This window comes from Ambystoma mexicanum, chromosome 5q, assembly GCF_040938575.1.
Source record: "Ambystoma mexicanum isolate Mex_15411 chromosome 5q, UKY_AmexF1_1, whole genome shotgun sequence".
In the NCBI taxonomy this organism is placed as follows: Eukaryota; Metazoa; Chordata; class Amphibia; order Caudata; family Ambystomatidae; genus Ambystoma; species Ambystoma mexicanum.
Genome location: NC_090933.1, coordinates 499,150,709 through 499,172,940, shown reverse-complemented (window position 1 = coordinate 499,172,940; position 22,232 = coordinate 499,150,709). Strand labels below are relative to the sequence as shown.

The 22,232-nt window shown below is 50.1% G+C and overlaps 1 protein-coding gene across 4 annotated transcripts in view; it reads left to right on the top strand.

Annotated features, from left to right (window-relative positions):
- Positions 1 to 22,232, top strand: part of TRAPPC8 (trafficking protein particle complex subunit 8) — a 2,435,788-nt gene that overhangs the window by 1,462,874 nt on the left and 950,682 nt on the right. For all 4 annotated transcript variants that reach the window (XM_069620968.1, XM_069620966.1, XM_069620965.1 and 1 more), the window contains one exon: positions 7,738 to 7,898. In XM_069620968.1, the coding sequence (XP_069477069.1) occupies positions 7,738 to 7,898 (161 nt within the window). The remainder of the gene's footprint in view (positions 1 to 7,737; positions 7,899 to 22,232) is intronic.

Sequence of the window (22,232 nt, the reverse complement as noted above, 5' to 3'; positions counted from 1 at the left end):
GTGGATCCTTCTCCCACCGGAGCTGTCTAATGCGCGGCGAGGCTTGGATTTTGTCCCTAGCTGTGGCGAAGCACTTGGGGGAACACCTGGACGGCAGCTTGAGGGCTGCGAGCGGCGGATTGCGGTGTCCGGCCTCGGGGCCTTGAGCGGCTTCGGCCGCGTGGAACTGGTGTGCCCCTCCAACCCCCTGTCTCGTGGAGTCCTGTGTGCCAGGTGGCCCCGGCCGTTGCTGGGGGTGCTGTGGCTGCGGCATTGAAGCGGACAGCGCTTGGTCCTGGTGTGTGCGCCCCACGGTGCCTGTCCGTGCCCTCCCGAGGCCGGGTGCCGGCTCTGGCATCTGTTCCGCAGCACTGGTGCCCCGGCTCGGCGCCACGGGCCCCACTTTCGGCGGATCGTCGCTGGCCTGCTGTATGACTGCTTGGAGCATTGGAGGTGGTGGGGGCAGGGGGTCGTGGCCCCCATGGAAGTGAGTGGAGCGGCCCCTTTGTGATTGCATACATCAGTGCTTTGGGGTTTGGGCACCTCTATCCATTTGGTTGTGGCTTCCTGAGAACTGTGGTGGAGTGTGGGGGCATTTGAGACCTGAGGCAAGTGGCGTTTACTTGTAAAACAACAAATCTGTGGAAGACATGGTGGGGTAACCCCCCGGCTCCCCTCTTTGAAGTCTAGTGAGGTGCCCCCCTTTCCGTGGAAGTCCCCCCCCCCCTTTTTTTTTCTCCTCCTTGCTGTCTTTTGGCCTCTATACTCCTTGGGGCACCTCTGAATTGGACTCCTGATGGGGTGGTTCACGGGCTGGTCGTTGGTACCCTCCCCCCACATATCTGGGCTAAATAACGGTGGAGTGGAGCGCAGCTCGTGATTGTCCTTGTGGCTGCGGGGGGAGTCTGGACCTTTGCCCTCATTTTGTGTCTATACGCCCCTTAAGCCTGGCAAAATCTGGATTTAAAGAATTTCACCTCCCTGTGGCGGGAGCCGGAGCGACCTGAGTGCGGCCACCGTTTGTGGTTCCCTGTATCGCCCTAGAACTGGGCAACCCAAAGAAACAATCCAAGATGGAGCAATTCGCGAAGGCGGATAGAGCAATTGCCGGACAGGGAGAGGAGTCCAGGGTTGCTCATATTGACATGTCTGCCTTAAATCAAACCCTACTGGCCATCAAGGGAAGTACTTGACAGCTTGGGAGCGAAAATCGATGCTCTCACCTGTAAGGTGGATGTATCGGCGATACAAATTGAGAAACTGTGCGGACGGATGGCAGAGGCGGAGCAGAGGATTGGGGATGGGGAGGACAAGATCTCCGCTCTCCAAAGAGAGGTGACATCTTTGCAAGAGGCAGTTAAGAAAATAACGGCAAAGAATGACGACTTGGAAGGGAGATCAAGGAGGAACAATATAAGGATTACCGGGGTGGCTGAGTCCACTCATATTGATAACATGGAACTCTTTGTTGAACAGCTACTAAAGGAAGTTTTGGACAATCCACCAGTTTCGAATATGTTTATGGTCGAAAGGGCCCAACGTTCATTGGTGATCAGGCCGCCCCCAGGCGCCCCGGAAAGTGCCATTATAGCCCAAATTTTCAGCTACTGGGATTGTGATACCCTGTTGCGCGTGGCCAGGGAAAAGAAGAACCTGCAATGGAGCTCATCAACAATACGCTTATTTCCTGATTTTAGCCAACAGGTGCAGGATCAGAGGAAAATGTTTCTAAGCGTCAAGGCCATGTTGCGGAAGAAGGGGATCTGCTATGCAATGATGTATCCTGTTAAACTTAGGGCGGTACATGATGGTAGGGTGTCCTTCTTCATTAACCCTGAATTGGCTGAGAGGTTTGCCTCGAGCATTCCGGACCCCGCACCTCCTGCTCCGATGTCCCCTTGATTGGGTGCAGGCTGGCGTGGTCATGGGGCTGCTCAATGATGCACGGCGGGACCTGTGTGATGGCCATGTAAGATATCACTTAGCGATGCGACCGTACCAACAAACTTTGTCCCCTGGTGGGTGATCGAACTGTGACGTGTAACCATGGTATTGAGCCTCCAAGCTTTGAGACACAGATGCCGCCAGCATCCCCCCGAGCCCAGCGGCCACTTAGCTTGGAGTTGTGTAATGTTTGTGGGGTTTAGGGTGGTGGGTGGGATGATGGGGCCAGTAGATTGGGGTTTCTGGCGTGGGTGGAGGGATGGGTCTGGGGTCTGGTTTATTTTGTTGGAATTGCTTGGGTGGTGTTGGGGGTGGGGAGGGGGCGGATTTCCCAGGTTACTGTATGCACAGACGGAGAATTAAGCAGGATTGTATTTGGTGGTATTACTTGTCTTGTAAATTACTTAGACCTGACTTCGCATTCGTTAGGGTTCTCTCCTAGTCTCGGGTGTGGTCATCCTGATATACTCGTACCCAAGGGATGGGAGGGGTGAGCTTTCTTTTTGGTGAAGGCAACGCTCTGGGTACGCCCGGACAGACTGGGTTCTCCCATGGCTGCGCTCCGGTTGATATTTTGGTGACTGCAGCTCCTTCAACATATACCCATAGACAGGTGACATGAGTTCTCCCTCGGGGCCAGGTTCCGCTGTCCCTTTGGACATAACTTTGCTTACATGGAATATTCGGGGCCTCACTAACGCAAAAAAGGTGCGACTCATATCTAATTATACAAGGAATCATCAGATTAACGTGTTATGTTTCCAAGAGACGCACCTGGGAAGGGGTTACAAGCTCCCTGCCCTTTCCAGCTGGGGAGTACATAGGTATGGATCTTCTTACTCTACACATTCCTGGGGTATTGCAACTTACATTCACCGCTCCTTAGGATTTAAACTTCACAAACAGGTGGCGGACGAGGAGGGACGATTTCTGTTGGTGGCTGCTGAGATCGCGACCCACTCTATTCTATTTGTTAACATCTATGGCCCTAATTATGATTCTCGATTTCTTTCAAACATGCTCGGAGCATCTACGACTGTTCCCGGGTTACGAGATAGTGTGGGCGGGGGATTTTAATGTAGCCCTTTCTTCCACGTGGGACAGGTCGGCATCGACAATGATCGATTCCCCGCGCAGTGCAAAAATGGCAATCCATTATAGTAGATTACCCCTTGTTTGATATTTGGCGACGGTGTCATCCTGATGCTCGGGAATTTACGTTTCACTCTAGTGTACACAGGAGTTCGTCCAGAATTGACTACGTGTTTATGTCCCCGGGCTTGGCCCGCGGGTGGTCAGGGCGGATATTCTCTTGCGTACCCTTTCAGACCATTCCCTAGTTCTGGTAAAATTCAAGGGACCCCCCATCTTATCCTAGGCAGCTTCGTTGGAGGTTTCGTGCCCGAGCGTTGGAAGACTTGGTGTTTCGGGAGGGGCTTTGCCAGGCCATCAGATTTTTTTCAATTTAACGCGGAGTCGGTTCCCAGTCCAGGGGTGGTTTGGGAAACTTTTAAGGTGTTTCTACGAGGCTGGTGCATTTCGCAGGAAGGGGGGGTGCTTAAGAGTATTCGCGGAGCGATTGCACGTAAGGAGAGGGAAATTAGAGATCTGGAACTCCTTCAGGGAAGTGCAGATTCACCAGATCTGCAAACTACTCTTGCAGCGAGGAGGCGGGAGGTCCGGGCTCTGATGGATGACAAGGAGCGATTCTTGGGCAACCCAGTGGCCGCAGCGAGATATGGGGAGGGGGATCGTCCGAGTAGGACCCTGGCCTGGGCTGTAAGACAGGAGAATCATTTGGAGCCGATTCTAGAGGTGGAATCTCAGGGTGGTTCACTTGTCAGGGATGTGCCAGAGATAAACTAGGTATTTCGCCAATATTATGAGCAGTTGTGCCCTGCTACTGGTTCGGCTGGGCATGACGATATCCCCAACTTTCTTGATAGCATAGTCTTGGGTTAGCTTGATTCTGAGGTGGGTGGACTTCTTAATGAACCTCCCACGATGGAGGAATTCCATAGGGTGATTATGTCACTTCCGAATGGGAAAGCCCCGGGAACGGACGGGGTATCAGCTGAATTATACAAAGCATACCCTGATTTGCTTATCCCTCACTTGCGGCATCCTCCAGGGTACTCCCAGAGTCCACGCAAACTGCCATGGTTACGGTATTACTTAAGCCCAATAAGGATCCTAAAGGTTGCTGCTCCTATCGCCTCCTTTCATTGATAAACACAGATAATAAAATCATCGCCAAATTACTTGCGGATCGGCTTCTCCCACACATGCCAGCACTAATCCTTCCCGACCAGGTGGGTTTTATTCCGGGGCGATCCACTCAAAATAATCTGCGCAGATTATTTACTATGATGCATAATGTGAATACGGAGGTCCCAATTGCGGTGGTAGCCTTGGACGCGGAGAAGGCGTTTGATTCTGTGGAATGGCCTTTCCTGTTCGAGGTCCTGCGCCGCTCAGGCATCGGCTCTACGTATCTTGCCTGGATACGCCTTCTATATGCGGCTCCACGGGCAAGGGTTTATACGAATGGGGTTCAGTCCGCTCCCATCTATCCAACGCGGGGCACTAGGCAGGGCTGTCCCTTTTCCCCTCTCCTATTTTCCCTGGCTATTGAGCCGGTGGCCTGTGTATTGAGAGAATTCCACTCTCATCGCGGAGTGATAATCCGGTCGCATGCATCTATCATTTCACTCTACGCGGATGACATGCTTTTATACATAAAGCATCCTCGAATAAACTTGCAACCTGTGATGGGGGAGATAGCTGCATTTGATGCTCTGTCTGGGCTACAAATAAACTGGTCCAAGTCGGAGGTACTTCCGCTTACACCAGGAGTTACCCCGCATGATGTGGGAGAGGCCTTCGCATGGTGTCCACAGGGAATCTGGTATCTAGGTATTAGGGTGTCCACTTCCCCTGCACTTTTGTATCAGGGAAATTATGTCACCGCCTTGCAACATTTGTAACATCGGGTGGATTCTTGGGTCTGGCTTCCTATCTCCCAGGCGGCCCGCATCGCCCTAGCTAAAATGATTGTCTTAACGAAACTATTGTACATTTTCAACAACGTTCCGGTATGGCCCCCGGTATCATTCTGGAACCGTATAGAGTCTATGTTGACTAGACTGATCTGGGCGGGGAAATGAGCTCGCATTTCCTTGCGCTCAATGTGCAGCTCATATGCCCAGGGGGGTTTTGAGGTTCCTAACCTGTTTATCTACTTTCTAGTGGCACAGATTCAGTACTCGATTTGGTGGTGGTCACCAACGAAGGATCTGCCGCTGTCGCAGCTGGAGAGGTCAATTGCTCAAACGGAGGACCTTAGAGGCTTCCTTTGGGCCGTACGGGAGCGCCATTTGAAGACGGAGGTTCAACCGTTAGAGATCACGCTCAGGGCCTGGGACAGCTTGGCGAAGTTGGTGTGGATGGCGTGGTGGTATTCACCCAAGATGGCCATATATAGGGTCCGTGGGATCACTCTTACATTTGAACACATCTTCATTCAGCATTTCCAGAGTCTGCACATTCACACCCTGGGCGATGTAGCACCACAAGGGAAATGTATAACTTGGGAAAACCTTAAGGCGAGAAGCGACTGGACTCCGCTCACCCAGTTGTTATATTTCCGCCTCTGAAATCGGAATGGCCTGACTTTCCTGATGTCCCAGAGGCCTCCCCAATTTTAGAGTATATTGTAGCCCCGCCCTCTTCTAGAAAAGTGATCTCTTCCCTGTATTGTCTGGCTCGAGGGCTTGGGGGTTCTCATTCTTCTTCCTATAAGGCCAAATGGGAAGTTAGTATGGCTCGCTCATTACCTGAGGATCAATGGAAAGGCATACTTGCTTAGACTAAATCGATTTCCAGTGATAACAGATTTTGCCTGATTCATTTTAAATTCTTGCATCAACTGTATTATTCTCCTCTGTCTTTACATAAACTTTTTCCTCTTTGGTCACCGGAGTGCAAGAGATGTCATCAGTCCCCCGCTGATTTTTACCATGTAGATTGGTCCTGTTCCCATGTCCAGATTTTCTGGGGTGCTGTTGCTGAGGTGATAGGGCAGGTGTTAGAGGTCTCGATCCCTTTCACTCCGGAAGCGTGGGTGCTGTCGTGGGTAGATTTACCTGTAAGCAGTGATAGAAAGCTGTTTGGGATGGCTTCAGTGTTCGCCAAGTCTCTGGTGGCGGTACCTTCAATACATCAATGGGTGAACTGCATGTCGATGTATGAGCGTAGAGAGTCGCAATACAACCAAACGCTCCCCCTTAACAGTAGACTCAAGGACTATTGGCTCTCTTTCAGGAGCTATATGACTCGTGAGTCGGACTCTGAGAGTGCCCTCTCGTTGCAGGACAATGTGGAAGGTACCCAAGGGCGGGGTTGAAGATTATTGACTTTACAATTTGCTCAGTGTCTTCGTTGGCTGCGCGCCCATTAGTATCTGGCTCATTGTTTTTATGAAGATAGTCTAGGTCAATGTATCCTAGGTGGTGTTCTTGTCATTTGGATGCGTTCTGTTGCATGCACTGATAACCTGGAGGGGGTTGAAGGGGTGGGTGGGTGGGTGGGGGGGGGTTGAAGGGTTGGGCGAGCGGGAAGTTGTTGCTTGTCTTTTCTTTCTGTTCGTAAGGTTGTATTGGCATTGCCTGATGTGTTATTTGTTATGTAACTGGAAAACTAATAAAGAAATGTTAAAAAAAAATACAATGGAATAAAATCTCACTATACAGGAAAACAATCCTCGAACAATGTTCCCCCCACCCCAATTCAAAATTCTCAACAACCGCATGAGCAGTGAAGGTGAATGGGTACTCAATCAATGAAAAAGTTCCTGCGAAAAATATATCTCAGCTTAGGTTATTAATAGCGAAACCCTTTGAAAAAAATACCTAGTGAAAATAATTATTCTGGCTGACGATTGTAGAAAGACCGAAGAAAAAAGATCTGCATCGAAGACCCATACTCTTTTAGAGAGCAATTTTAGTCTTCTAAATAAAAGTTATATAAGTACATTTCCGAATAAAAGAATGAGGACTATACTCATGAGAATGAGGTTTAACATACCCCACAAGAGAACAACACACAAGAGGTATAACAAAGTGGAAACAGACGAATGCCGTTTATGTGCCCAACAAAAAGAAACATTACAACATCTATGTATATTCTGCCCGGAATTGAGACACCTAAGGGACACCCATCTCTTAAATTAACTATACAAAAAAGTAGGCCTTGATGCGGCGAAGTTGTGGGAAAAGATATTTGGAGCAGACAATCGAAGAGGAAATTATGCAACTGTAAACTTTCTTATGGCTGTTTTGAAAATGTTCGAAAAAGACAATTGAAAATTAGTAAAGGGAAAAATGAATGACTCCCATACCTATGAGAACAGTGGATTAACTGTTAAAAAAACATAAGGAGAGAAATACATCTAATGAATAGAATAAATTGTTCTTGTGTGTCATGTTTTGCTAAAAGTTTGAAATAAACTAAAGCGAATATAAAAAAAAATAACAAAAATGTATAATTAATTAATACTTCCTCTGCCAAATCATTTTGAGTTGATCTGCAACTTGGGCACAATCAAGATGTTTTAAGCTTGCAAATCAGATTATATAGGTTTCCTACAAACAGTGTGAAGTAGTTACTTTTGTTGTTTTCTTGGATTAGTTGAACAGTGCTTTTTATGTTCAGGCTATTATGTTGTGTTTTACCCGTTAGCTGCTATTATAGGTAGTGTCGAGAAATACATGAATAGAGGAGAACAAATATTTTAATTCTTTCATTTTTCAACAGAACCTATAACTGTCGAAGTGGCCTTTAGAAACCCGTTAAAGGTTTCACTCCTCTTGACGGATTTATCCCTTCTCTGGAAATTCCACCCGAAAGACTTCAGTGGCAAGCATATTGGCGAAGCAAGAGAGCCCATAAGCAATGACAAGGATGTTTGTCCCAAGGTATTTATTGAAGTATAACGCATTTGGTATACTTTACATTTCTGGGCACCTTGTAAGAAATGCATGTTTCCCACTGTAGCTAGAAGTGATTAACTTTGCAGTGTCTGATATACACACTAACTTTAAGTTATGTGCTTCTATCTGCAGTACTCAATGTTACTCTAGATAATACATTTTTATTTTTTTCTCTGCGGTTACTCTCCCAACATTTCTATGCTCTTTCTTCAAACCTCCCCATTTGAAATGCAAAACAGGTGTTTTTTGTGCATCTCTGGGGTTACATCTCGTATGTAATTACTCTCAAAATGATATATTTAAGTTTCATAGAGTACGCCTTCTCCTTTCTTAAAAGATACTGCCTCATGGGTCTGGTGCATATTATCCCACACATTAGAGTGATTTATGGCATATACGGGGAGTCTTTGATCAGCAGAAATTTTATTCTTTTTCAAGACTTAAATTGTGCATTTTAAGGTTTTATTTCTGTACACAACTTGCCTAGCAGTAGCATGTTTGTATTGGTTGCTGCCTTTTTTAAATGCAGTGCTTTTAATAAAAAATGCACGCTTTTAGAACAGTGGACATTTTTGTTTCTTTACCAAATAGTTTGATTATGCACTCTAATGACCGTTATCTCCATTTAGAACCTTCGTCCTTCTTACGTCAATACATTGAGTACCATTAAATTGAGTAATAATACTTGTTAATACTTTAACAATTGGGATAAATCCAGCATGAAGCGCTTTATAAGAACACAAAGCAGGGGAAATCCAGCATGAAATGCTTTATAAGAAAACAAATGATTACATAATGTTTATTCAGACCAAGTTGTAGTGTGGCAGTGGCCACTTTACAAGTACTGGACGATGCACTGCGGATTGTTGACGAAGGGAAGGAATGCATGCTGATTCAGCTCAACTTGTTTGCAACAGTCAGCTTTATCACCCACCAGTCTCCCTTCTCTAAGCTCTCCTGTTATATGCTCAGCACTGGTAAAGTACTGTACTGGTAATCTTCCTTTCTAGCAGGCCTCTTATAGTTTGAGATGCCCAACACATCAGTTCTAATCCTCTCCCACTAAAATGTTCCAGGGCGCTCAATACTATATCCAAGTTTAATCTTACGCTTTATCCCCTTTCCTTTATACTTATGGGGTGTCATCCTTTCAAATGAATGGGATAGGAGAATGATGCACAGCAGCGTTTTTAACTTGTGAAAAGTGAGATGTTCATGCACGAGAACATATGCAGCACACGTATGGGACTTACCTAGGGCATTGATGCTGCTTCAACCATTGGCCATTTTCTCTGTGGGTAGAGCAGGAGCCCTTGCTTTTCATCTGTGTTACACATGGCTCAAATAGCCTTTTTTTTCTTTTTTTTTTTTAGGTGGGTCTTGAGAAGGATATGTCGTTCCATAGGTCCTGGGAAGATCGCTTGTGGTCAATCTACATGCTTTGTATCTTGAGTGCCTGTCCTCATTTTTCCATCATTTAGCTTAGGGGAAGGCTGCAGGGTTGGGAGGCGCTCCTAGTAATTCTTCCACAAAGTCTGAAGCACCTGAAGACATGACATGTGTGAGAAAAGTGTTGTCTTTGCAGACACCCCGACCTGGTGACAAGTTTCTTGTGTACCTCTCATTCGAGAGGGGTCATTAGATGCCTTCCTGTGGCATAATATGAAAAACTGGATGTCCTAATCTGCCAGTAGGCCCTAACAGCAGTCCAGGCATGGAGGGGAGTGAGGTTAACATTGGGACCTTTCTAGAGGGCATGCAGTAGTCATCCAGTGACTAGTTGCACCTGGTAGTCTTTGTGGGCTGGAGGATTCCCGTAAGCCTTTGCCAGAAGCAGCATGTTCCATGTCGGAGGGTACAACTGACCCTGTACCATGTTCCCCCCTAAAGTTGGCATAGCTAGATTTCTTTTCTGTTGAAGACCAGGATATGGGTGACATAGATTCAGATGAAGAGTACCTCCCCTAATCAACATTTCACAAAAGTATCTTTTGCATGATTGAATTTCTGGACTAGGAAGTCCTATTGGTCCAAGTCCAGTGATGGCAGCAATGCTATCCACCGGATAGGACAAATTGGTGATTTCCCAGCAACCAGATGTGCTGAAAGAAGCTAAGAAACCTGGGGAGGCTCTCCGGCAATATATTCGGCATGAATAAACATATGATACATTCTTGCTTGTAGCTGACAACTGTCTGGCCTCCAATCTGTGTCCACACCAGGCAGTTCTCTGGCAAGTTGCCATCATGCTCTTTGGGGCAGGCACCACTAACACCATCAGGCAAGGAGGAACAAAACTGAATTAGGAAGACTAGGTAAAAGTGTGCAGTGTTCCATTAGATGGATATTCTCTTTAGCACCCTTTGACAGGTTAACATCAGACTAACGCCAATGGTGGTCGATAAAGAGTTACTCATGGATCTAGAGGCTTTAAGCAGGAGCCAAATCCAGGGACAGTTGAACTCCCAATTCTGCGACCCCTCACAAAAAACAGCAGGGGAAAAATAAGTTTCTAGAGTACCCACCCTTTTCTTTGCAGACGACGCAGTGCTGCTGTCAACAACTCCTATGGTGCTACGACTGGCCCTATCTTGTTTTGAAAAGAAATGTGACGAGCTTGATCTGGAGATTAATGCTAGCAAGACCAAGTCATTGATCTTCAGCCTGAGGCAGTCAAAAAGCAGATCCCTGAATATACCTGTGGGAGGCATTATTCTGAAGCAAGTACTCTGTTACGATTACTTGTGTATATACTTCTTAAGTAGTGCTAGTTGGGTACCCCAGCTTCTAAAGTGCAAAGCAACCCTGGATAAAACTAGTGGGGCTCTGAAACGTTACTACTTCAAGCACGGGGAGGAGCAATCAAACCGCCCTAGCAATTTACCAGGCCCAGGCATCGGCATCAGCCAAATTGGCATTGGGTCAGAAGACTGGAGTTCTACCAACACCGCATCCCTAACAGTAATTGAATGCAAGTTTTTTAAGAACACCCTTCTACTGCCGCAGAGCACCCCAACTGCAGCAGTACGAATAGCTTGTGACATGGGTTTTATTGGCGAAGAGGCAGAAATTAGGCCAATGTATTACTGGTTTAGGGTATGGAGTATTCCCGGCCTTTTGTTTCATAACACTGGTCTGTCAAATCCTAAGGTACCTACCTTGAGTTGTTCTGCACAAAGAGAATTGGTTGTGTGTAGTGTATTTTACCTGTGGTTTTACATTAATAGAAGTTAAGTGTTTTACGAACAGATGGTCTAGAAATAATGTACTGTTACTTTTCAACCAAAAACCTTGAGTCAGTGTTTGCTTGAGTCACAGTAATTGTGGTCCTTTGTGTAATCTCATTTGCTCTTGAGATAAGTCTGGCTGCTCTGCTACTGCTACCACTTTAACAGTGTAGTACAGGCTTGTACCAAAGGTGAACTTGTATTACCACTTGTAGTCTTAATTTTGTGTAGTGGTCCCTAAGGGCACTGCACAGGATTATGCCTAACAACCCTGTGCACCCTGTGGGAGGGAAGGCATATGGGTTCATTACTGACCCACTCTATCTGTAACACATCGCCCAAGGAGCCTAGGACCTGACACTGCCATGGTGCTAACTGAGGGCACTTCCTGTTGTACCAGGTGGCAAAGAGATCCACCTATGGATGGCCCCCATCTGTTGAAGATCCCCTGAAGGACCTAATCATTCAATTGCCATTCGTAATTGTCCCCACCCAACCTACTGTGCCTGTCCCCCGCCAGGTTTTACTCCCCCGGGAGGTGGACCGCCGTCAAGTGTATTTTGTTCACCAGAGCCCATTCCCAAATGCTCACCAGGGTGCATAGAGGAGACCTGGTGCCACCCTGCTTGTTGATGTAATACATCCTGGGGGGGAAGTCCTCGGTTTGAATGAGGACCCTCTTGCCGCTGATGAGCGGCAGGAAGGTTTTGCGAGCCAACCAGATGGCCTTCAGCTCTAGCCAATTGATACGGGCCTTCTGTTCTTGAAGGGACCAACCTCTGTGGACGTTGTGGTTGCCCAGGGCAGGTCCCCAGCCCTCCAAGGAAGAGTCTGTGGTGATGGTAACCTTCGGTGCTGGTTGACGGAAGGGTCTGCCTATCCTCAAGTTGCACTCCATGCTCCACCAGACAAGGTGGAGAAAGGAGGAATACTGACGAGTTCCGCCGGGTAACCCCTCTCCTGACTCCATGAGGCTGCGAAGTGCTGCTGTAATCGTATCATTTTGAGCCTGTGTAAGGCACGGCCAGTAGGTATGCCACCATGATATGCAGCAGGTGCTGGTACCACCATGCCGGGTAACCCCTCTCCTGACTCCATGAGGCTGCGAAGTGCTGCTGTAATCGTATCATTTTGAGCCTGTGTAAGGCACGGCCAGTAGGTATGCCACCATGATATGCAGCAGGTGCTGGTACCACCATGCTGAGCTCTGCTGAGAAAATGACTTGTGGCCCTTGATGGCTGTGATCTTGTCTGCTGAGTAGAAAACTCTCCCGGGGTTTGTATCCCAGAGGAGGTCCAGGAACGCTAGACTCTGCGCGGCTCCAGCTGTGACTTCTTTAGATTGATGGAGACCACAGGTGGGACTGGTCTTCGCCAGGTATGTAGCCTACAGTATATCCTTCAGCGTTGCAGGGCAGATACACCCAGCAGACAGCAAGGCAGAGTACGTCCAGGCCTCAGCAACCTCAGGGCTCTGCTCCTATTCCCACGCAACCTAGCGCCCCACCTGCCTTTGAGGACAGTTCTTTTTAGAAATTCCTCACACTTATGAGATCCCCTCAGATGGAAACCATCCTTCGGGATGTGATCAGGGACATGCTACCTCTGGTCCCGCCACCAGCGCCCACAGTCATTCCTCCTATGGCTACAGCGCCTCAGGCCCCGACGCAGCCCCAGCTACCCACGCCGGGCCCCAAGGTGCCGGCACCACTGCCTCCGGCAGCCCAGGCGGTGCCATGCCAGCCTCCACAGCCTGCTCAGGTTAGCACACCTCAACCTTCAGCACCCAGTACTCCTCTGCCCGCTCCAGACCAGCAGGAAACCCTGGCAGAATCCGATGAGGAGGACCACCAACACTCCGTCTTCGGCCAAGACATTGCATGAACAGCTCGCAGCCTGGCCAAGTACTTGGGGCTTCCACAACCAGAGGTCGCACAACTGGAGGTGGGAGGGTACCTGCCAAGGTCATCACTCTGCGCCCCGCAGCTAGAACAGGGATTCCGATGCAGAAGGATGTTGTCGCCTTGGCCAAAAAGGGGTGGCTCAAACCCCACTCTGCTCAGCCTGTCAATCGGTGCCTGGATGCCAAACCTAGGCAAATGGAGGGGGATCCACTCTTGCCGTCGGCCCACCCTCAACCACACTCTTCGGTGATTGCTGCTACGTCACTCTACTTAAAGCCTCAGTCGTCCTCGGCCACCTCGTCCTCTGTGCTGTTAGGCGAGGAGAAATCTTGGAGGCGTACGAGAAGAAGCTTTATTCCAACGCTTTGCTGCATCTTCGCCAATCCAACGCGGATGCCATGCTGGCAGCCATTAACCAGAGGCTTTAGCGGGAAATGGCATACTTCCTTCCAGAACTTCCGGTGCAGAGCCAGTCACGTTTCAAGGCTCGACTAGCATAGGCTAAAATGGTGGCATAAGACATCATGGAGTCCACCGTGGCCCACATTGACACCTCTGGCCGGGCCATGTTCATCGCCACGGACACGAGGACTCTCTGGCTTCGGGCTACTAAATTTAACTCAGATGTCCAGGAACACATATTATTGGACCTTCCATTCGAGGGTGGTGACCTCTTTCACTCCACCACCGATGAGGAGCTAGATAAAAAGTAAAACAGTTAGCAAACTGCAAAGTCTTTATCGATCCTTACGAAGGCCACGCTCAAGGCATACACCCAGTCACATCAACGCTGCAACAAGGGGCGGGCATTGCTTCGAAGAACAGAGGTCCAGGCAGCCTGACTGTTCTGAGCCAGCACCGGCGCAAGTAATAAAAGGGTTGTGGGGGGTGGCAATAGCCATTTTCAGTCCCCCTCCGCAACAGCCTCAGAGGGAAAGAAGGCATGATGCGTCCCTTCCGGTCCACGTGTCTCCAGTGGGGGGCAAGATTTTCCCCATACAAAAGAACCAGGCTGGTCTGAGAGTTGTGTTGGACCTCACCACCCTCAAACCTCCTCTCCCTCTTCAAAAATTCAAGATGGTTACGCCACTGTGAGATTGTGCAGGGGAGACTGGATGTGCTCCCTGGATCTGAAGGATGCTTATCTACACGTCCCAATTTGGCAGCCACACCGTTCCGTTCTGCGATTTCAGGATCATGGGCTGCCATTTCCAATACAGGTGCTACCCATTCGGCCTCAATTCAGCCCCCATGGTGTTTAACAGGCTCATGAATGCAGTGGCAGCCCTCCTCAGGGCCCAGGCCCACCATGTCTACCCGTACCTGGACAACTTGCTCGTCCGGGCGAGATCTCTGGTGGCGGTTCACCACACCTTCTCCGCCCTTATGAGTACACTTCACGAGCTGTGGTTTTCGATCAACTTCAGGAAGTCTCTGCTGCAGCCTATGCAGAGCCTGATCTTTCTGGGCCTCATATGGGACACAAGCTCCGAGGGAGTTTTCCCCTCGGAGGACAAGGTCATGGCCATCAAGAAGGCCACTGCTCACTTCCTCACCCAAGAGGTGACCTCGGTCTGGTGGTACCAGCATCTATTAGGTATCAGGGCAGCAGTCCTACTGGCCGTACCCCATACGATTCTCAAGATGAGGAGATTACAGATGCACTTCGCAGCCTAATGTAATCAGGAGCGTGCCCCCTAAACGGAGTTGATCAGCATTCCTCCTTCTCTCCATCCGGACCTCACTTTGTTGTCCAGGGACTGCAATCTGCGGATGGGCAAGCCCGTCCGGCAGCCGGCCCCGCAGGTCACCATCACCACGATTCCTCCTTGCAAGGGGGGGGGCACTCTGGACAACCACAGTGTCCGTGGAGTCCGGTACCTGCAGGAGTCTCATATCAACTGGCTGGTGCTGAAAGCCATCTGGCTAGCTCTCAAAGCTTTCCTTCTGCTCATTGGGGGCAAGGTCGTCCTCATCCAGGCTGACAACTCCACCAGCATGGTCAACAAATAGGGGGCTTTCAGGTCCCCTCTACTGTGCAGCCTAGCAATCAGCATGTGTGGGAATGGGCCCTGGAGAGCAACATCTACTGTACGGCCATCCACCTTCTGGGCGAGTCCAACTTGGAGGCGGACAGGCTCAGCAGACTTGGAGCGGACAATTACGAGTGGCAACTGAACAATCAGGTGCTGCTAGAGATCTTCAGCAGATGGGGTCAACCTCAGGTGGATATCTTCGCTTCCTGGGACAACAGGTAGTGCCAGAAGTTCGCGTCCTGGGAGGTGCAGGGCCCCGGATTCCTGGGCGACGCATTTCAGATACAGTGGAACGGCATGACAGCATTAGCCTTCCCTCCCACACCCCTTGTCCACAGGGTGATCTGCAAGATACAGGAATCTTGTCACCTCAGCATCATTCTGCTAGCTCCGTGGTAGCCGGTGAAACCGTGGTTCTCAGAGCTTCTCAGCCTCTCGGACAGGCCTCCCATTCACCTGCCGACGGGCCCGGCTCATCTTCTGGTGCAGCACGGGGGCAGAGAACTCCACCCCGCTCCACAGAAATTAGCCTTTGCAGTGTGGTTCTTGAGCAGGTCACGCTGAAACACCTGGTTTTATCACAGGCTAACCTAGAGATAATTCAGGGCGCTAGGAGCAGGGCTACTAGGAGCCAGTACAAGAGTAAATGGACTAGGTTCTGTCACTGGGCGGACTCTAAAGAGGTTGACACCCCCCCAACCCCTTTACGTGCACGTTCAATGATGTGCTCTCCTCTGCATACCTTGCTCACTCAGGCGTGCAGGTGGATACATTCCACACCTATTTGGCAGCTATAGGGCAACCCTGTGGTCGAGCGACATTTGGTGGACCTCACCAGACTCTTCCTGCCCATCAACAAACCACACTCTGTGTGGGACCTCAATGTAGTGTTGGGCGCCTTGGCACACAAACCATGTGAGCCAATGGCGTCTGCGGATATCAGGCTGGTCACCAATAAAAAAGCTCTGTTGGTGGGCCTGACATCTGCTCACAGAGTCAGCGAGATCCAGGCACTGGTGGCTTCCGAACCCTATACTATTTTTCACAAGGATAAGGTGGTCCTGAGAGCACACCCTGCGTTCCTACCTAAGGTAGCCTCAGCGTTCCATCTAAACGAGGAGATAGTCTTACCTATGTTTTTTGCCGGCCCTAAAGAGGATGCTCAGAGGGTAATGCACTGTCTGGATGTCAGACGCGCTCTGAAATTCTACCTGGATAGGACCAAGGGCTTCCTCAAGTCGGACGCTCTGTTTGTCACCTTCGGGGGGAGGAGGGTAGGTGGGGGGGGTTCAAGGCCCAGGTAGCAGGCATCCAAGGCCTTTATAGCAAGGTGGATGGTTTCAGCCATCAAGGAGGCCTATGAGGGTCAGCACAAACTGCTTCCAGCTAACATGCATGCCCAACACTGTCAGAGCCAAGGCCAGGGCCATCGCATTCCAGCGGCTGGTGCCTTGCCAGGTCATCAGCAGGGGGGCCACCTAGTCCACCCATTCGACTTTCTGTAAGCACTACTGTTTGGACGCTGGCTCTAAGTCAGATGTGGCTTTCCAACAGGCGTTCTATGGAATCTGTTTTCTTAAGGAGGGTCTCCTATCCGCCCTGGGGCCAGGGCCATCGCATTCCAGCGGCTGATGACCTTGGCAGGTCATCAGCAGGGGGGCCACCTAGGCCACCCATTCGACTTTCTGTAAGCACTACTGTTTGGACGCCGGCTCTAAGTCAGACGTGGCTTTCCAACAGGCGTTCTATGGAATCTGTTTTCTTAAGGAGGGTCTCCTATCCGCCCTAGGGCTACATTCAGTTGTAATTGCCCATGCAGTATGGAGGAAAGGGGACCGGACGTTAAGAGTAATTAATAGTTACTCACTGTAGTGACGAACATAGTCCCCTTTCCTCCATTCGTCCCACGATTTCCCATCCCCCCCTAATAATACTGGTGTCATTAGGCAATGTTAAATATTGTCGACGCGTCAATAGGGACTGAGGAATTGCGCCGGTGGACGGAGTCAGGGGGGTGCACACTCCTAGGGCCGTGCCCCTGTGCGCGTCTAAATTTAAAGGGGAAGACGGTATTTTCTGGTGAAAAAGGTTCCGTCTCTGGTCCCTAGCGAGGGACACCCATGCAGTATGGTGGAAAGATGACTATGGACTAAGAGTACATTAGTCACTTCGGTGAGTAACTATTAATTTTCCTACCACTTCTGTGTGTTTTCTCTGTTTTATGACACAGAGGTCCAGACTGGACCTCTGGCAGTACAACTCTTCATGTTTTCCTTTTGGTGAGAACCACCCAGGGAATACCCTTATGGCACCAATCGGTGGGGGTACATGTGCGTTTTTGGGCACGTGTATGTTGCCGACAGAGCAGGGTATGGGCTGGTGGCAGCTACATGCTGACTTGGCAGTGGCTCTGAGTGTCCTCCATTTTTGGGACACTGCGGCCCTGCCATTGGAATAAATGGATTCCTGCAGGAAGGCAAGATGGCCCCTGTGGCCTCTTGGGTTCTATTGCCTTTTAGCTTGTTTCTCAAAGTCCTGGGGAGCCCTGAATGTCTCTTCCTCCTGACTGGCTGTTGGGTGGAAATACCATATGTGGCTCTGGGGCTGCCTCCTGTCAGACCGACTCTCAGCCCTGACTGAAACTGACATGAATGCAGTGTAGTGTGCTGAACAACTGGGTACTTAACCCAATCCACATTCTTTTTTATGGGTGTCTGAGTGGAGTGAATGGCCTGAATGCCTGTGAGCCTGATTGGCTGCCTGCCTGCATGAATGCCCTTCTGTGCGATTGGTTGACTGAGCCTGGCTCAGCCAGAGTAAATGGGGAACAGATGTGTTATCTGGGGACCTCTTACTTACCAATTTTTTTCAGAAGCTGAAGCAAGAAGAAGCTGTTCCTTGAAGCCCAGCTAGAGGAGATGTTGTCTGTTGCATTTTCTTCATGTAAGCCAAAAACTGCTGTGTTCTTCCAAGGACTGATGCAGAGAGGACCTGCGATCGAGACCTCTCCCCGAGGTACGAGGGACCAACGTGCAACCTGCTAATCTTCATCAGAAGTACCCTGGAAGCCAGTCCTTTGTGCCTGCCATCCAGAGAAGGGGTTTTCGTGAGTTCTGAAGAGGAGTGCCTGGAAATTTTGAGTCAAAGATGTCCATTGGTGTCACCCAGGGTCCGGAGGTGCGTTTCATGACCGCTGGAAGCCGTTGCTGTCTACCTCCCCGAAGAGGGTGTACCCTAGCATACTGCTGCTAGAAACCTAGAAAGTTCCTAACTGCCTAAGAACATTTAAGTTTATTATTTATATGTATATGTTTGGGTAGCATCCTTATTTTATATAAAGAAGCCGTGTCATCACCTAACATAGTGTGTGGTGAACATTCCTTTGTGGCGGCTTGGGGAAAACACTGTAATTAAGAACCAGCCTGCATCACCTCCTGAAATCTTAAGCCTGATTGCTTGCCCATTCTATCAAATTGAGAGCCTTGGCTGGGGTGTTTTGTGCCTTTACCCTACCATATAGGGGGCAGAAGTACAGATGCAACCCTGCAGTCTTTACAGACAGACAACTGCGGCCTACACAGGCCTCACCGGGCATCGGCCCTTTACAGTAGGGAGAGCTGTGGGAGGACATATACTCTTTATTTAGAGAATGCCTATTTCAAATGGATTGGGTCCTCCAACGTATTCCACATCTTTGACATGTAATGTCCACAGCTGTGCACTTCAGAAACTTTTTCAGCAGAGGGCGTCCTGCGTCGATGACGTCGGGTCGATGTCCCTCGAAGGCCTCCGTCGAGGGTGTCGTCACCGTATGTTATAACTAGGACGCACAGCGCCTGTAGCCTCAGTTGCGTTTGTTCCGCAAACATGTTGCTTCGTGAAACTCGGCACGCCTCTTGTGTTTTATCGTTGAGATGTCTTTTTCTTCGACCCCGCAGTCTGGCTTCAAGACCTGCTGGGATTGCAAGTCGAAAATATCGATCACGGACCTGCATCGCATTTGTTTGTGGTGCTTGGCCGAGAATCACGACACTGACGACTGTTCTAAATGCTAGTCGCTGACTGCCAAGGCCTTGCGGAAGGGGAAGCTCCAGATAGGTAGGGGTTCTAAGCCCAGTAAGTCCCGTAAATCCAACTACAAATCCAAAGGGGTGTCCACCGACGACTCCAGGGGCGACTCTCCACGTCGGGAGGAGGTCCGGGGTTCTCGGTCCCGGAGCGGTTCTCGCCATTCTTCTTCCTTGTCGCGGCATTCTCGGAAGTGCCGTCACTGGTCGGCTTCCTCATCCTCCTCGGAGGAAGGAGCCGCTAGGAAAGTGGCATGCCCGATGAAGTCCTGGACTCCGGATGAATGGGCTGCCTTTAAGGAGCAAATGTTGGCGATATTTCACTCCGAGGGCACGGGTCTGGTTGTGCCTTCTAAATAAGCTAGCCAGGATCGGTCTTGTACCGTGGCTCTGCACGCCTACGGGCTCGGGTCCGTGACGCGACTTATATCGGGAGCCTTCGAGGTCCCATTCGGACAAGGCTTTGGATAGTCGCAAGAGACATGCTTCTAGGTCTCGGTCCTCGTCCACAGAGACCGCTGCAACCTACTGAGGGCTTGAAGCCAGCGTCAACTCGGTCTGCGCGTGTCCCTCTGACTCGGACGTCGATGCTTTGCCATCTGATCAGCCCACAGCACCATCGACGCCAAAGCCTTCTGTGCTCACGACGCCAAGGTTGTCAACACTCTCGGCATTGAAGCCTTCGGCACCCTCGACGCCTTCGGGGATTTTTGGCCAAAATATGCCGTTGGAGTACCCCGATATGGTGGATCCTGCTAGAAAGGCTACTGTGAGGTCTGTGAGGCCAGTGTTGGACTCCAGGCCCTCTTCTGTCCCCAGGCCAGGGTTTCAACTCCCTCTGGACGACATTTATGAAGAGGAAGAAAGGTCTGATTTTGAGGACTCTGGTGAACTTGATGTGGCTCCAATTGTTTCTGGAGACAGTCAATTGGAGGAGTTGAGGCAAACCCTTTATGGTGCCAGTGGGTTGGACACTTCTCCGGAAGTGGAATTTGGTAGGGCCGAGCCTGGGGCTCATGCTGAGTCTTCATACAGGTGGGTCATGGCTAGGGTCTCGGAGTATCTGGGCTAGTCCATCCTCCTGAAGAATTTGTACAGGATGATCTAACGGACATCTAAGATCAAGGTCCGTCCTCTGACCTGGTGTTATCGTTTCATCTCACCTTACAGAAAAGGGTGGCTGCTGCCTGGCAGTCCCTGGAATCTCTTCCGACTGTTAATAAATCTTTAACAAAAAAGTACTGCCCTTCCGTTAGCAACCCCAGCTATTTATCCACTCACCCCACTCCCGAGAATTTGGTGGTTAAGGCGGCTACGGCCACCTCGAGGCAGGCGGCGTACCCTACCATCCCTCCTGATTGGGACGACAAGCACTTCGTTTGGGCTCGGAAGGTATTTTCTGTGAGGAGCATGGCATTGAAATCTGCCAAGTCCACTTGTGCCGTAGCAAGGTTCTCACACACTCTGTGGAACTGTTTCTTTAGAGGCTGAGCATATTCACGAGGCGGAAGAAAGGGATGGCTTCCTGGCTCTCATGCAGGACGACAAGGATTGCATGTGCGAATCCCTTCAGTCTGGTTTGGATACGGCAGACAGTGTTAGCCAGTCCATGGATGCGAGCACCGTTGTTCGCAGATTTGCGTGGTTGCAGAAGTCGGGTTTTGCTCCGGATGTGCAAAGCTGTCTTCTGAACATGCCCTTTGATAGCGCACATTTGTTTGGCAACAAGGCTGACGAGAGCCTTGAGAGGTTGCAGACCTTGAAAGCTGCGGTAAAATCTTTAAGCGCAGCTGTGCGTCAACCTCTGCCTTTTCGTCTTAGGGGACAGCAGTGGAGGGGAGGTTCTATTTGTTACTACTCCTCCTTTGGTAGAACTAGAGGGGCGGCCAGTCAAAGGGGCCAGTGAAAAAGTACCTGTGGTTGTCGGGGAGATAGAGGTGCCAAAGTCGCTCAGGCAGCTGCCTCTTTGCCTTCAGGCACTGACGCTGCCGCTTCCAAACAGTCATGAGGCCATGTTCCATGCTTCGCCGGTTGGGGGCAGACTGTCTCAGCATCTCGAAGAGTGGCGAGCCATTACTTCAGATGCATGGGTTCTGAAGACCATAGCCCACAGCTACTGCCTTCCCTTCCTACAGCGGCCTCATGACAATCCACCGGGGAAACTCTCTTTGAAGCTTCCAGATCCGCTCCTTGTGCAGGAAAGCTTCTGCTGGAGAAAGGCGCTATAGAACTGGTGCCTGTAGCGGAGCGGAACAAGGGATGGTATTCCCCTTTTTTTGATCCCCCAAGAAAGACTGGGTGGGATTGAGACCCATCCTGGGCTTGCGTTGGTTGAACAAACTTCTCAGGAAGGACAAGTTCAAGATGGTTACTCTTTCTCAAGTCCTCCAGGCCATTCAACTTCAGGATTGGTTGGTGTCTCTGGACCTACAGGACGCTTACTTTCATGTGCCAATTCATCCCAAGCACAGGAAGTACCTGAGGTTTGTGGCTTGAGACTTGCAATTTCAGTTTCGGGTCCTGCAGTTCAGATTGACCTCCGCCAAGGGTCTTCACCAAACTAATGGTGGTGGTGGTGGCAGCGTACTTCAGGCGATGGGGGATTCACGTCTACCCCTACCTGGACGACTGGCTGATCTGGGTGCGCTCTCCCGAGCAAGCATTGTATCACCTGGGTCATACCTGCCGCTCCCTCCACAGGCTGGGCTTCTCCCTCAATTTCAAGAAGTTGCACCTGACACCTTCCCAACAGCTCCAGTACATTGGGGCTGTGTTAGACATGTCCTTGGGGGAAGTTTTTGCCTCCCAAGGTGAGGGCTCATCACATTGTGCAGATGGTGGACAAGTTTCAACAGGCCCAGAGTCTCCTGGCTTTCGTATTCTTAAGGTTGCTCAGCCTCATGGCATTCTGCATTTTCCTGGTACCAGAGGCCAGGCTGAGGATGATATCCCTGCAATGGGTCCTCAAGATGCAGTGGTCGCAGTTCTCAGGCAAGATGTCGGATCCCGTTCAGATTCCACTCTCGGTCTTCCAGGATCTTCTGTGGTGGGCCAACGAAGGGAACCCGATGATGGGGGAGCCGTT